Source organism: Fomitopsis serialis (genome assembly GCF_022376445.1).
Source record: "Fomitopsis serialis strain Sig1Antser10 chromosome Unknown B0H18scaffold_70, whole genome shotgun sequence".
Classification (NCBI taxonomy): domain Eukaryota; kingdom Fungi; phylum Basidiomycota; class Agaricomycetes; order Polyporales; family Fomitopsidaceae; genus Fomitopsis; species Fomitopsis serialis.
Genome location: NW_025955030.1, coordinates 188,247 through 203,760, shown reverse-complemented (window position 1 = coordinate 203,760; position 15,514 = coordinate 188,247). Strand labels below are relative to the sequence as shown.

At 57.3% G+C, this 15,514-nt stretch overlaps 3 protein-coding genes across 3 annotated transcripts; 1 reads left to right on the top strand and 2 right to left on the bottom strand.

The window, feature by feature from the left end:
* Positions 1–9,608: 9,608 nt before the first annotated feature.
* B0H18DRAFT_1086447 (kinase-like protein) lies at positions 9,609–11,467 on the top strand (the record flags this gene model as incomplete). The annotated part of the gene is made up of 7 exons (XM_048032048.1): positions 9,609–9,720; positions 9,871–10,095; positions 10,122–10,183; positions 10,233–10,490; positions 10,552–10,650; positions 10,706–11,061; positions 11,116–11,467. The coding sequence occupies 7 exons, from the start codon at positions 9,609–9,611 to the stop codon at positions 11,465–11,467; spliced, it is 1,464 nt and encodes a 487-aa protein (XP_047890129.1).
* Positions 11,468–11,853: 386 nt separating this feature from the next.
* Positions 11,854–13,672, bottom strand: B0H18DRAFT_881168 (MFS general substrate transporter; the record flags this gene model as incomplete). The annotated part of the gene is made up of 8 exons (XM_048040826.1): positions 11,854–12,080; positions 12,137–12,333; positions 12,396–12,606; positions 12,654–12,870; positions 12,918–12,934; positions 13,055–13,278; positions 13,329–13,409; positions 13,464–13,672. The coding sequence occupies 8 exons, from the start codon at positions 13,670–13,672 to the stop codon at positions 11,854–11,856; spliced, it is 1,383 nt and encodes a 460-aa protein (XP_047890128.1).
* A 685-nt stretch (positions 13,673–14,357) lies between these two features.
* B0H18DRAFT_1025053 (TB2/DP1, HVA22 family-domain-containing protein) lies at positions 14,358–15,411 on the bottom strand. The gene is made up of 4 exons (XM_048029732.1): positions 15,343–15,411; positions 15,156–15,247; positions 14,744–15,088; positions 14,358–14,690 (listed from the first exon to the last, which is right to left on the bottom strand). Exons 2-4 carry the CDS (start codon positions 15,240–15,242, stop codon positions 14,577–14,579), a joined length of 546 nt encoding a protein of 181 aa, XP_047890127.1. The 5' UTR covers positions 15,243–15,247; positions 15,343–15,411; the 3' UTR covers positions 14,358–14,576.
* Positions 15,412–15,514: the final 103 nt, after the last annotated feature.

The following is a 15,514-nucleotide window of genomic DNA, read 5'->3' as shown; positions in this document are numbered from 1 at the left end:
AACAACAACCTCTGCCTCTTCTGCGGCGGTGCCGGACATACTGCCAATGCCTGCCCGAAGAAGACGTCGTCCGCTGCCAAAGGCCGCGCTGCCGAAGCAACTCCGGCGACGACTCCAGAGGCTCCGAAGGAGTCAAAAAACTAGTCCGCAGTCCTCCGACCTTCCGCGCGCGGTGGGGACTGCGTTGACGATACCCGCGCGGAACAGGTTCTCCGACTCAACGCGTCCGCTCTTTCCGACCCTTCGTCCCTCACAATTGAACTATTTTCCGACTCTGTACCATCACCCTTTCGCGCTCTTGTCGATTCCGGATCTTCGCACTGTTTTGTAGATTCGGACTTCGCGGAGAAATACCATCTTGTCACCTCGCCTGTTACTCCGCTCCGACTGCAGCTTTTCGACGGCACGTCTAACGAGACCATCACTCGGACCGCCTCGATTCCGCTCCACTTTCCCTCAGGGGAAGTTCTCTCCGTCGACTTCTACGTCACTCCGCTCGATAAGTCGGTCTCCGCCGTCCTGGGATACAGCTGGCTCTCCGCCTACAATCCGTTGATTGATTGGAAGAAGCGCAGCATCCAATTCCGAACCGCACCTCCGACTCGTCCCGTATCTGACTCGGTACCACCTCCGATCCCTCCGGATCCTTTACCGGATCCTCCGTCTGCTCCGCGTACTGCTCCGCAGGTATCTCTTGTGAACGCTGTGGCGTTCTCTAGGGCCTGCAAGCTTGCCGGATCCACGAGCTATTCGCTCAATCTGGCCGTCGATTCAACCTCTGCTCGCAGCTCATCCGTCTCCGACTCGCCTCCGGACCTCACCGGAATACCGGAGGAGTACCACGAGTTTGCGGATGTCTTCAGCAAGACCAAGGCGGATATCTTGCCGGAACACCGCCCGTACGACCTCAAAATCACCGTTGAGGACGGCGCTGTTCCACCCCTCGGACCTATCTATTCCTTGTCCAAGCTAGAGCTCGACACTCTCCGAGAGTACATTGACGAGAACCTCCGCTCTGGTTTCATCCGCCCTTCCAATTCTCCGTGCGGAGCTCCGGTCCTCTTCGTCAAGAAGAAAGACGGGTCGCTTCGTCTCTGTGTCGACTACCGGGGTTTGAATAAAATCACCCGGAAGGACCGCTATCCTCTTCCCCTCATCTCCGATCTCCTGGACAGTCCTCGGAAGGCCAGAATCTATACCAAGATTGACCTCCGGCACGCCTACAACCTTGTCCGGATTGCTCCGGGAGACGAGTGGAAGACCGCGTTCCGAACTCGATACGGATCCTTTGAATGGCAAGTCATGCCCTTCGGACTTTCCAACGCCCCGGCGGCGTTTCAGCGTTTTGTCAACGAGATTTTTTCCGACCTACTCGACGTTCACGTCGTGGTTTATCTCGACGACATTCTCATCTATTCCGATAACCCCGAGGACCACCGGAAACACGTCAAGGAAGTACTCCGGCGGCTCCGAAAGCATCACCTCTACGCTCGTGCGGACAAGTGCGAATTTCACGCCGATGCCGTCGAGTACCTCGGGTACATCCTCTCCGCTGACGGTCTAACCATGGCTGAGTCTAAGGTCAAGGCGATTCTGGACTGGCCGGAACCCCGCAAAGTCCGAGACGTTCAATCGTTTCTCGGCTTCGCCAATTTCTACCGCCGGTTCATTCACAATTACTCCGAAATCGTCCTACCGCTCACCCGACTCACCCGGAAATCCGTTGCCTGGAATTTCTCCGAGGACTGCCGTAAGGCGTTCAACGAGCTAAAGCAGGCTTTCACCACCGCTCCGATCCTGCACCACTGGATCCCCGACAAGCAGATCACCGTCGAGACCGATGCGTCGGACTACGCAATCGCCGGAATATTGTCCATTACCGCGGACTCCGGGGAAATCCACCCGATCGCTTTTCACTCTCGGACCTTGACTGGTGCGGAACTGAACTACGACACTCACGATAAGGAACTCTTGGCTATTTTTGAAGCCTTCAAGACGTGGCGGCATTATCTCGAAGGCTCCGAATCTCCGGTCGACGTTGTCACGGACCACAAGAACCTCGAATACTTCGCTACCACAAAACTCCTGACGCGACGTCAAGCGCGTTGGTCGGAGTTCCTCTCGCAGTTCAATATGATCATCCGATTCCGCCCCGGAAAACTCGGAAGCAAACCCGACGCACTCACGCGCCGTTGGGATGTCTACCCAAAAGAGGGGGATAGTGACTACTCCGTCGTCAACCCACACAACTTCCGACCTGTTTTCACGCAGGAACAGCTCGCTTCCTCTCTCCGGGCAACCATTCTCCGGGAACCAGTCCTCCGCGCATCCCTCATCCACGACGAACATCTACTCCGTTCCGACATCCGGACTGCTCAGTCCGCCTCCTTCCCTGACTCTGAGCTCGCTGCCGGACTCGCTCTGGCCTCTCAGGGCGACAACGCATCGACGAAGAAGGCTTCCTGCGCCTTAGTGGTCACATCTACGTACCGGACGTGGACGATCTCCGTCTCCGGGTACTCCGATCCCGTCACGACCATCCGACCGCTGGACACTACGGTCAGAACAAGACGCAAGCCCTCATACTCCGGGACTATTCCTGGCCCGGACTCCGTCTCTTCGTCCGAGACTACTGCAAGTCCTGTACCGTCTGTGCACGAGCCAAAGTCCCCCGTCATCTTCCTTATGGCACGCTCAAACAACTCCCAATCCCCGAGCGACCCTGGAACTCCATCTCCATGGACCTCATCGAGCAGCTTCCGGACTCCGATGGTTTCACCGCCATCCTCGTCGTAGTCGACCGCCTCACCAAGCAGTCCATTTTCATACCTACGCACGACACCCTTACCGCTCCGGAACTTGCGGACCTCTTCGTCCTCCATGTATTCTCCAAGCACGGAGTTCCCTCGCACGTTACCTCCGATCGGGGCTCGGAGTTCGTGTCCCATTTCTTCCGCTCACTCGGTAAAGCCCTCGACATGCGCCTTCACTTCACCTCCGGTTATCATCCGGAAGGCGATGGCCAAACCGAACGAGTCAACCAGACCCTGGAACAGTACATCCGGGTCTACTGCAACTACCAGCAGGACAACTGGTCGCGTCTCCTGCCCCTTGCGGAGTTTGCTTACAACAATGCTCCGAATGCAACCACCGGAATTTCGCCCTTCTTCGCCAACAAGGGTTACAATCCGGCCCTCGCTGTTCATCCCGAACGCGATCTCACTTCCGCGCGCGCACGCGAGTTTGTCGTCGACTTAGACGAACTCCATACCTTGCTCCGGACGAATATCGTTCAGGCCCAAGCCCGGTACCAGGTCCAAGCGGACAAACACCGGCTTCCGGCTCCGGACCTTAAGGTCGGAGATACCGTCTTCGTCAAAGCCGAACATTTCCGCTCCACACGTCCCGCAAAGAAGTTCTCCGAAAAGAACCTAGGACCTTATACCATTATCGCCCAAGCCGGTTCACATTCCTTCACTCTTCGACTCCCAGACACTATGCGTGCTGTTCACCCAGTCTTCCACGTCTCACAGCTCGAGCCCGCAACTCCGAACACCATACCAGGACGGGTTCAGTCTCCACCTCCGCCAGTCCTTATCGACGGAGAACCGGAGTTCGAGATCTCCGAAATCCTGGACTCCAAGATTGATCGTCGACGTCGTGCCTGCCAGTTATTATACTATGTACGCTGGGCTGGTTACGAAGGAACTGACGAGGAAACCTCCTGGATTCTCGCCACGGAACTCGAAAACGCTGCGGAGCTCGTCTCAGACTTTCACGCCGCATATCCGACGAAACCCGGACCTTTAGCCTCACTTCCGTAGTCTCCGACTCCGTTGCAATTCTTACGGGCAGGACCACACCGGAGTTACATTGAAGGAAAAAGAAAAACAATTTTGGGGCTGTGCCCGTATTCTACTCGTCCTCACTACCCGACCTCTCCTCGTTCTCCGGGTCGTACTCGCTGTCGGAGTCCGACGACTCCGCTTCCTCCTCCTCCATCTCCTGGAGCTTCTCCGGCTCCGCGATCTTCTCCAGCTTCTCCACCATTCCCGCAAAGTGGTGGGCGACCACCCTCTCCCTCCGGTACGACTCCTTCTTCCACTCCGTCCGCGCCTCCCGGACTTCGCGACGGAGTCCCTGGACCTCCACCAGGAGGGCCTCGAGCAACTCCGCGCTCGTCATCCCGGAGCTCGAGTCCCGCTGCCAGATCCGACGACCATCGCTCAGGAGCATCTCATACTCCTGAGCCACGGCCATCTTCTTGGAGGATCCGGCCTCCGGCTCCGGCATCATCTCCACGTCGGAGTCCGCGACCACGGACTTCGACTTCTTCGCCGACCTCTTCTTCGGCTCCGACTCTTCGGCCTTCTTCGTCCTCTTCCGGGTCGTCTCCGGCTTCTCCGTCGAACCCTTGCATGCCGCCTTGTCGCGCTGGCATGCGACGCAGGACTTCTTGCGTCCCACGTTCTCGAAGATGCACTCCAGGCCCTTGACCCGGCACCGGTCGCACTCCGTGCTATTTTCCCTTAGCCCCGAATCCCGGACCATGGCATTGGGTACTCACTGGATCACTCCGGACGACTCCGGCTCCTCCGTTGCCTTCCGCTTCTCCGCCCGCGCCTTCCTCAACTCCTCCGCCCTCTTTTCCTCCACGGCCTTCTCCTCCGCCGCCGCACTCGCCCTCTGCTCCGCCTCGATGCGCTTAGCGCGCTCCTCCGCCTCCTTCCGCTCCCGCTCCTCCGCTTCCGCACGCGCCTTTGCCTCGGCCTCCGCCTTCTCCTTCGCCTCGGCCTCCGCGCGACGTCGCGCCTCCTTTGCGGCCTTCGCTGCGTTGAGCCTCTTCTCCAGCTCCTCGATGTCGTCGGCGGCGGGGTCGGGGTTGTGGGTGACAGCGTCGGACATGGTGGGGGCAACGGAGTACGGGAGTGGCGAGGAGATGGTGGGGAGTGGAGGTCAAGTTGTGAAGATGCGGACTCCGAAAATTTTCAGCCTTATATCCGTTCAGATCTCAGATCTCGGCCACTTGCCATCGCCTATGGATCTCAGGGGTTCGATCCAGTTGGGAGGCACTGTCACGTTCCGTGCCACCAAGACCACCTCCGAACTCCAGTTCCGTTTTCTCCGTCTCCGTTTCTCCGAACTCCGGTCTAATTGTATTCGCTTAGCCTATCTTCTCCCGCATTACAATTAGCGTACCGCATGGTCTCTATCTTGCACGGACAATTAGCTTATTGTATTCACTCCGGTTACTAACATCTCCGGTCTCCCGTTATTGTTTTCCGTATCCCTTCCTCCGACTTATTGTCTTCCGTTCACAATTAGGACTCTTAGTATAAAAGACCGAACTGTAGCACTGTTGTACTCCAGTTCGAATATCTCGTTTATCCTCGTCTAACCAATCCGATTTCCTTTCCTCCGAACTCCTGTCTGAACTCCGGACTTCCGTCCGACCTCTGTCCAGTTTCTCTCTTCTCTCTCTCGCTCTCGTCTTCTCCTCCTCCTTCCTCCGACTCTATCTCCGGACTCCGTCATAGTCCACCTCCGTCCAAGTCCAAATAGAGGACCTCGTCGAGTTCTCCCAGGGGCGTTGTTAATAGCTTCGCCAAGTCCTCATTCCACTGCGCTCCGAAACTCCGGAATTCGTAACTCCGACCTCGGACTTCGTCTCGAGCGCACGATCCTAACACTTGCCTATAGTACTGAGAGACTAGTTGTGTATCATAATAGTAGTAGTAATGAGTATAAAAGAGCACATTCTGCTCGCTTTTGACCGCTCTATCCATGCATAATGCAGAGGCATGATTGGATGCAAAATCATACAATTCCGAGGTAACTACTGATTCTATATACAGTAGAAGCCCATATGCAGCGTTCAAATTGATACTATATGTATGTAGCACGAAATCGCGACGATAAACGGAGAGGGGAGCGAGATATTCGTGCTCGTCGTCGCCGACAGCGAGCACAGCACCCGACGCGGTGGCGAGCGCGCGTGGGAATCACCCGATCAACGACCGTGGGAGTGCCCGCGAGGCTCGGGAACGCGCCACCCAGCCGCGCATCAGAGTCAACGCGGACCCGATCTCCGCACGGGCCCGCCATGGTCGTCGACGGTGAGCGCGATGCGATGGGCCCGTGCGCGGTGGCGGCGAGCTCAGCGGGCGTGGCGTCAGCTTACCGAACGTCGGGCGCGACGCCCGGGGATCGGGAGAGATCCGTGATCTTGAGGGGAGCGCCCTCAGCCACGTAGCACGTGCGCTGCTCGAGGGATACCGGACTTGGGCAATGGGAGAGGAGGAGGGGATGATTACCTTAACCATCACCAAAAGTGCAGGTCGCAGATCTCACATTATCAAGCGTTGTATGTCTCATCTTTCTTATCTTGCACGTCTTTCTAAGTTGCACTCTTTCTGGTACAACTTTCGTCCTGGGTTGCCATAGCTTTCTTTCTATTTGACATCTTCAATTCCCTCGCCACGTCATGCAGCGGTGCTATTGGCCGAAAAGACATGCATCAGCGAAGGAAAGATAATGCGTAGGCAATACAAGAAGTACGTACTGTCTCGACCAGACAGTTGGACTGCATGTCTATTTCGGTCACTGTCTTCACCCTTCAACGTATTTGGCTTTACTACATACATTGTACATCACTGACGGATATTCGTGCCCGCATATGCAAGTACATAAAATATAATACACTGTTTACCCACCGCAGAATAGCTTACACACTCGCTTTGCTACTGACGTGCTGACGAGACGAGACCGCGAGGTCAAAGCCGAGAGAGAGAGAAACTGAGTAGACGGAAATGGGATGAAACGAGTCAAGCGCCAGACGTGACGAGCCAACACCGGTGCGAGGCAGATGAGCAGATGATTGGGGTTGGAATGACGGACGGAGTAAAGGGGACAGAATGAGTCCGAGTCGAGGGACACTGAGTCGAGAGAACGAATGAACTGCAAATAGAAGGCTTGAGCAATGGAGACGCGCAACAATGTGCATCGGACAGCTGAACAACATGGCATAAGCACGACTACTAGATGATAACATGAGCAGAAGAAGGTACTATATACACTCACCGAGATTCAAGCAGAGGAGGCGGCAGAGTTCTGGCGTTGAAGTTGAAGGCGGGCTGCGTGCTGTTCCTGCAGCTTGGTGACTGTCGAGGGGCCATTCCGTGAGATCGCGGCAGTCGAATTCTAGACGCCTGGCCGCTTGATACTGAAGATGTTCCTGTCGCAGACATCAGTATGAACCACACAGTATACATGGCACTTATTCCACCATGCGTGATATTATCTCGCCACGCCTTGTCTCGAAGAGACTTTATGTTCGCCCAGAATGCGGCACCGATGAAGTTCTCATCGTCTCGGGCCTTGTACAGAACATTAAGCGGCGGGTGAATGCTGTTCAGTCGACGCTCACCAGAAGGTCAGTGTAGGGCGCGGTCGCGGTCAGCGGAGGGAAGCGTCGTCATCGCGGCAACCTCGACTGACTGGGACTCGAAGGTGATCCTCCAGGGAGGGAAGCGTAGTGACGCCGGACACAATCCGCTATGGACAGTTTGAGGTTGAAAGGTGGCGAGCATGCGTGCGTGCCGGGAGAAGAGGAAACACGGGAGCGCGAGTCCACGAGTCACGGATCTTGACAATAGTCACTGAAGCTGGGGCCTGGGATGTCAGTGACAGTGACTCGTGAGCTTGCTGTTGTTGCCTGCCCGCGCTCACCCTCATGCTGGCTCGCCCGCCTGCTCGTCCGCCCAGCCGCCTCCTCGCCTGCCTTCTCGTCCGCTCTCCCCCGACCTATCGCCTGTTCACCTGCTCGCCCGCTCATTGCCCGGCCGCTTGTTCTTATTTGCCCATCCACACTCGCATTCTCGCCAGCTCGTCCGTGGCCTTCTCACCCACTCGTCAGTAGCCTTCAAGTTCTCGCCCGTTCCTACCTGCCCGCTCGTCCTTGTCCTTCTGCTAGCGAGCCGACTTGCATGCTTGCTTACCCACTTGCCTATGCCACCCATGCAACGCTGTAAGCCGCGCAGACCCGTGCCACACCCATACCCGTTGCGGCGGGTTTGTGCCTCAGCAGGTATAAGTACGGGTAGAGCACAGGACTCGGATACTCACAAATATTCCCGTATCGACTTCATTGAAAACTAGCACAATGTGTATATGCGCCAGGAGCAGCAACCCCAGCGCAAGTGAGCAAGCAAGAAGGGCAAGAAGAGTGACGAGAGCGGGCGAGAGAACGGGCAGGCAAGACCCGCGGGGGCGCGAGAGTGGTGATGATGGAGGAGATATTAGAAGGGATGGCAAGGACGAGGTACTTCGAGAAGAGGAGATTGTCAGAGTGGGTAAGTGAGACGATGGTGGTTATGGAAGAAGAAGTCGAGAGACGACGCAGCTCAAGACTGGCTATATGCGCACACGTGACCGCGTACAGTCGAGCACTGCGGCTGAGGCCCAGGACGCGGACTTCGATTTGCTGCTAAGTTACACCGTGCCATGAGGGTACCTCCCCATCCTTTACGCTGTTTTCATGCCCTCGTTCGCAACTGTCTGCATATTAGGCCCCAAGAGCGACTTTTGTGCCCGAAGGATGGCCTGAGTCTCGGAACAGCCTGTAGTATGTGCCTCGTCGCCGCTCTGAGCCTGCCCGCGCTGCCGCATAGGCCCGTACATGCCTGGAACTTCCCCATGACCAAAATCTATTTTGGTAGGTCGGCAGATACCTCAGGAATGGTGTCGTACATGACTGGTACACGCCGCGCTGCCTGAAACGAATTCCTAATTGAATTTAGTTCAGAGATCGCGCTGACATGCTGACCTCAGTCACCACTAACTAGTCACACCTCGCCCGAGTCTGTACGAAATGATCCTCTTAGTCTCTAGACAGATCACGCAGCTGCTCTCGTTGTCTGCGCTCATCTTAAAAGCCGCACCAAGCGGCACCAATTCTCTGCGCATATCTTCGCAATTCTGGTAAGTTGTCGAATTACAATGGCATCTCGGAAAGCTGCTTATATCCAATCTCACCTCTTGCAGTCTTCGCGTTCTCTCCAGTTATCTCTGGAGCGAATACTAAATCTTACGAGGTGAGCAATACAACTCACCGCTTGTGAGATCATCATCCGGCACTTTTGCTGATGACGAGGAAAGGGGACGGTGGTAGCAGTGGTAAATTGCGTGGTATGCGGGGACAGGGCTAACTGATCTCGTTAGCTACGCGATACGATACCCGTATCAAGAGCTTATCAGCCGGGAGATATCCGAGAGCGAGGTGCGAGCGAGCGAACGGGCGGCAAGAATTGAGCACGCCCACTACACTACGATTCGATTCGCGGCAATTGCCGGACGCTACGCTAAGTGCTACACCCACACGCTACGAAACTGAGGGTTCGCTCCCCGAGCCGCGCCCACGCCAGTTTCTCTACTTAGCTCCTTTCTCTCTGGTTCGTTGCATTGATTGGTGTACTATGGCTCGTCCGATCCAGAAGGAGAAAATGTATAGTGGCATACCAGACATTCATATGAACACCGCTAGGGGATTGACAGTGGCGGCAAACGACATCCATATGGCTACGGCGAAAGGTTTCGATTCCGACATACGAATGGAGACAGCCAAAGCTGGCGCGACCGTGAAGCAGAATGGCTTCCAGCTGTGGGAGAAGGAGCTCATCGAGAGCCCTGAAGTGAGGCGGAAAGCTACTGTGGCTCAACTATGTGAGTGCATCACCCTAACATCCTCTTCGTGCTCGTCTCTGTGCACAACCTGTATGCCAAATCCTACCTTATGCTGGATGTGCTCGATCTACGGCCGTCGAATCAGTAAGACCCAAGATAAAGATTACGTTCTGACGCATCGCATCCCAGACTTCCTGGACTATTACTTTCAATTACTCGGATATCTAGCGGCTCGCAAGGAACGACGGGTCAAGTTCGATGAGGACACCGCCGCACGACAGCTTACGTCTGCTGAATACGCCAAGGAGTATAAGTCGTACTGCGGCAGAGAACGCGTTGTGTTGCGCAAACGCCGGACGAAGTTGAAGGTCGAGCAGTTCCATATCATCGCGCAGGTCGGCCAGGGAGGGTACGGTGAGGTCTTCTTGGCGAGAAAGCAGGACTCGGGGAGGTTTGTGCTCTGAAGAAGATGCGGAAGCGAACGTTGTTTAAGATGGACGAGGTGGGCTAGACGACGGCTCGGCAGACGTAGACACTGACGTCTGAAGCAGGTCCGTCACGTCCTTGTAGAACGGGACATTCTCACCGCCACAAAAACACCGTGGCTTGTGCGCTTGCTATATGCTTTCCAAGATCCCGCGCATGTGTATCTCGCCATGGAGTACGTGCCAGGAGGAGACTTCCGAACGTTGCTCAACAACTCGGGTGTCCTGAAAGAAGAACACGCTCGATTCTACATCGGCGAGATGTTCGCCGGTGTCAACGAGTTGCACAAGCTAGGATACATCCATCGGGACCTTAAGCCAGAGGTCAGCTTACAATCGCTAGTCGCGTCGACCGACGTCGCTTGACATTGTGACGCCTCTACAGAACTTTCTGGTCGACGGAACAGGACATGTGAAGTTGACCGACTTTGGTCTCGCCACTGGTGCGCTGAACCCCCAACGCATCGAGTCTCTCAAGGTGAAAGTAAGCATGTCAGTCATACCGTTATCCCTGGGCCATTCTCATGTCCGTCGACTAGCTCGACAAAGTCAAAGACAACCAGATCATCCACAGGTCAACGATGGAGAGACGTTCGATCTATCGATCCATACGCAACCAAGACCCGCGTTACGCAGACTCGATCGTCGGATCGCCGGACTACATGGCCCCGGAAGTGCTACGGGGCAAACCGTACACGTTTTCCGTGGACTACTGGTCCCTAGGCTGCATCCTCTTCGAGTTCCTGTCCGGCTTCCCCCCGTTCAGCGGCAGTACGCCCGAAGAAACATGGACGAACCTTAAGAACTGGACCAAAGTTCTCCGCCGCCCCGAGTACGACAAGCCAGAGGATCTCATCTTCAACCTCACCGACACCGCCTGGGATGCTGTGACGCAGTACGTGACTTTCTTTCCTGCCCTAGCAAAAACGATCTGACCGCGATTCACCAGGCTCATCGCACACGCAAGCGCGCGGTACTCCACGCTCTCCCAGGTCGCGGACCATCCCTTCTTCGAGGGCTTGCAATGGGAGAACCTGCGCGCGGTGAAGGCGCCGTTCGTCCCCGCGCTCGACTCGGAGATCGACACGGGGTACTACGACGACTTCACGTCGGCCGAGGACATGGCGAAGTACGCCGAGGTGCGCGAGAAGCAGCGCAACGTTGATCGCGTCAGGGAGAAGGAGGAGCCCTTCGCGCGGGGCGTGTGGGTCGGCTTCACGTTTGGGAAGAACGGGCCGAACTCCAAGGCGTTTATGCTGGAGGGCTCGGACGACCACGGTGAACTCGCGACTATCTTTTGATCTCGTCCATGTGGAAATGGAATTGGCATCTGTTCTCGTAGCGCGCTTTCGTTACTTCGTAAGCCGTCTATATACCCTTCGCATGATTCCCGCTGTAGCCCCACGCACCGACCAGAACGAGCACTTTGTAACACTGCATTCGTGTACAGAGTAACCTACTAGAACCAAGCATTACAGGCGTCCGACGGACGGTACATCAGAACATAGATGTGCAACAAACACTAACGAGGGTACGGGTGTCTTGACGACGGGATCTACAACAAGGTAGCGGGCGGTATCGGTATCGGTGTCATAACAGGAAAGAGGAAAAAATCAGGCGGAAGCCTCGGGTTTCCCTGCGGGTATGTGAGAGGGGGTGTTTTCGATCTCGGCACTGCGTGACTGCGTCAGCATCTCAAGGCTCGTCGGTTACACTGCAGGGATACATACAGAATGCCGTCGATCTCGTCGGACTCATCCGTGTGGTCCTTCACCCGCATGTAGATCATGGGCAGGGTGCAGACGAGACCGCCAACAAGGAGAGCCCATGTGGAGACGAAGATGTTCATGTACGGGATGTTCACCGCGTCCGCGCGCCAGACGCCGGCAGCACCCGCCGACTGCAGCGACTTGTCTGTCGAACGCCATCCGTCAAATGCGCTCAGTCAGACACGGCGCGAGCGCACTCACAGAAGCCGGTCAGGTTGGCGAGCTTCGCGGGGTCGTTGGACATGGCGCCCATGATCCAGTACGCGGTCGTCTGCCACATCGCGTCGAGCATGCCGCAGATGATGTACAGCCACACGCGGCCGACGTACTGGCTGTCGTAGATGTCGATCTTGGTGTCGTCCTTGGTCTCCTGCGCGATCGTCGCGCGGGTGTAGTGCCTGCGGCGGGGGGCGTCAGTCGTCCAGCACACCCAACAGACGCACGAGACGGCGGCGCTCACTTTTGGTAGAAGTACGCCCAGATGTGGACGACGAAGACCATGAGGAACAGGACGACCCAGCCCGCGTACGCGCGGAACCGGCGCGTGAGGCCCTTCTGGTCGAGCAGGAAGCCGATGCTGACGGAGCCGACGATCTGCGCCATCCAGTAGACGAGGTTGTTCAGCGCGCGCGCACGGATGGTGAACAGCGCCAGGTTGTAGTCGTTGAACTCTGCGGGGCGGGTCAGCCGGGGACGCGCGGGCTACGCGGGGACGCACGCCATGTGTAGAACCAGTTGGACGCGAAGAACATGGGGAAGAGCATGATCACGAGCGGGTCCGTGCGGAGGGTGACCCAGAGGCCGTAGAACTCGGTCTTCCAGGACGGGTGGCGGAGGGTCATGACCCGCGTGCCGTCGGAGCGGATCATCTTGTTGGGGTTCGCCATGAGCATCGGGATGAGCACTCCGATGAGCGTGAGGATGAGGAAGCCGATCTAGCGAAAGGTGAGGCTTCATTTCGGGACCGCGTCCAAGCACTTACATAGGTGCCATTGCCGACTGCGAAGATGAGCACGGGCTGGTCAGTACAGACAGGACGGCAGAGCAGATATGCACGCACCCCCACCGGCCTATCACATCCATGTCAGCGAACGTCAAGGCATACTAACGGCGCGGAACATACCTTGGAGTGGAAATTTTGACCGAGAGAGACGGACGCGCCCACTACACCGCCCAAGTTGAATACGGACCAGAAGATGCCGATGAAGATACCCTTCTGGTCCTCGGTCGGGTACGCCAACATGAGCGATCCCTGGGCCGTCCAGAGCAACCCGGCGCAGACGCCGAGGACCGCGCCTGCCGCGATCACGAAGCCGCCGGCATTAGGGTGGATGTTGATGGCGCTGCAGACAGTCAATCTGGCCGGTCAGTTGGAGACACGGGAAGGACGCACAGGTAAGAGCCGATGTACAGGGCGTAGCCGCTGCTCCCGATGAGAAGCGTGAGGCGCGGGCCAAGGACGTTGTTGATCGAGCTAGAGGATCGCGGTAAGCACCCAGCGACGCGAGCAGGGCGTCGGCGCACGCACCCGGCGAAGAAAGCGGTAAAGGCGAAGGTCGCGTAGAGGGCACTGTTGGAATTGGCGCTGGTGGTGCTGCTGATCTGACCGCCGCCGCCAAGGCCGTTGAGAGCGTTGAAGAGACCAGGGCCCATGAAGCAGACGAAGCCGAGGAAGAAGACCTGGACGACGGGGTGGTAGTAGAGGCCCTTGAGCCCGGTCGGCCGCTCGTAGAGCATGGGGCCTGCGTCTGAGCCTACGCCGCTGCCAGAGGCGGCGTCCTTCTCGGAGTGGTCGGACAGGGACATGTCTGGCGCGAGAAGGGGCGGGCGGGTGCGAAGGGGAAGAGGATGGGGGGAGGGCGGCCATGCGCATGTTATATGATGGCGAGCGTATAGTGCGTGCGCGACAGGGATGCTTGATGGAGGGTCACAGGCTTATCCGCGACCAACGGCGCGCCCGCTCGTCCCCCACCCATGTGCTGCCCCACCCGCCCGACAAGCGATATGAACCCGCTGTGCCACGGTCGCCCTTCCGCGATGCACTGCACGGCGATAGGCCGTCTGAGACCCCGCGACGGTGTGGCAGCGGGCGGTGGACATACCAGCATCTCTCCAATACGCCTCCGCTTCCAGCCTAGCTCGCCCTTCCTTCAATTCTCTGCGCTTCTCGCGCCCATCTCCATATTGTCCTCCATAAGGTGTCGATCATTCCAGGCTCCTCGGGCATCTGCGGCGCGACCGTCCAGGTCCTCTGGCTGAGGGCGCGAAGCATCTGTACAACGTCAGCGGGGACTGTGCCCAGCGCGCGCGAGAAGGACAAGACGTCGCGCGAGCAGTTCGTGATCGCGCCGCTTCCAACTCACGAGCCCAGCGTCTGCATCATGCAGTGCCGGCCTTAACGCGAATCCGGTCTCAGTCACTATACGGTCCAGGGTCATGACATCGTGAATACTCGTAAACAGTCAGATACACAACCATCATATGATACGAATCAGGCTAGGACGTCCAACACCTTCACACCTGCAACTCCTCGCAACACCCAGACAGAAAAGCCTCCAGGTGGCGAAACGGAAAGACATGGTAGCGAGCACTCTACGAACTTGTTAACAGCGAAAGGAACCGAACGATGCACCGAGGCAGATCACTCCGCTGCGACCGCAACGTGCTCCGTGCTCGTTGTCGTCGCTGAGCTCGTCTTGTGGTGCACGTTGACAAACACAGGCTTGACGACGGTGCCATACAGAGCTTGTGCGCCCTGCGAACAAATGAGTGAGCCTGGCTGCGGGACACGTGGGAAAGAAGACATACACGGAAGGCAGGCAGCTGGAGCCAGAGGATGAAGAGGGTCTTGGTGGCAAAGTACCAGGGGAAGTAGTAGAGGACAACACGGAGGGCAAAGCTCTCGAGGAAGTTGAAGAAACCAAAGACGACCCAGTAGGTGAGCCACTGGATGTCGTCCTGGTGACCGGGCGTCTCGAGAGCCTTGACGGAGAGATAGGCGGGGAGCGCCCAGCCGATGAGGTTGGACACGGGGGCGGCGGAGACGTTGATGGAGTGGAAGACGGCGAGGATGGCGACGGCGCCGATGAACGCGTAGCTCTTGGGGACCTGGGTGCGCTGCTCGAACGAGGTGAAGAGCGAGTATTTTGACAGCTACGTGTCGTGTGATGACGAAACCGTCAGAGGCGCTGCCAGCGCGGAAGCGAGCACGGCGACTGACCTCCTTGTCCAGCTGGTGCAGGTAGTAGTTGGCCTTGTCCTGGGCCGTCCGAACGGCAGGGTGCTGCTGGAAGTTTTGGGCAGACATGGCTTCTGTTGTGGCGACGTGGCGGATGCGAACGGCGCGAATTGCGGTGCAAGGGCAGCGAATGAGAAAGAGACGAGCTGGCGAACAGGAGAGAACGTACCTTGCGTTACTTAGGAGGACTGAGACGGGGGAGGGATGGTGGTTCTGGCTGAGGAGAGGAGGGAGGAGCGGGCGCGGCGGGTTGATATGGGTTTGATGACGCGTGTTTGCCTGCCACGCACGTCAAGTCCCGCTCCCGCAGCCACTCCAGCCACCCCCTCCCAGTCCAGCCA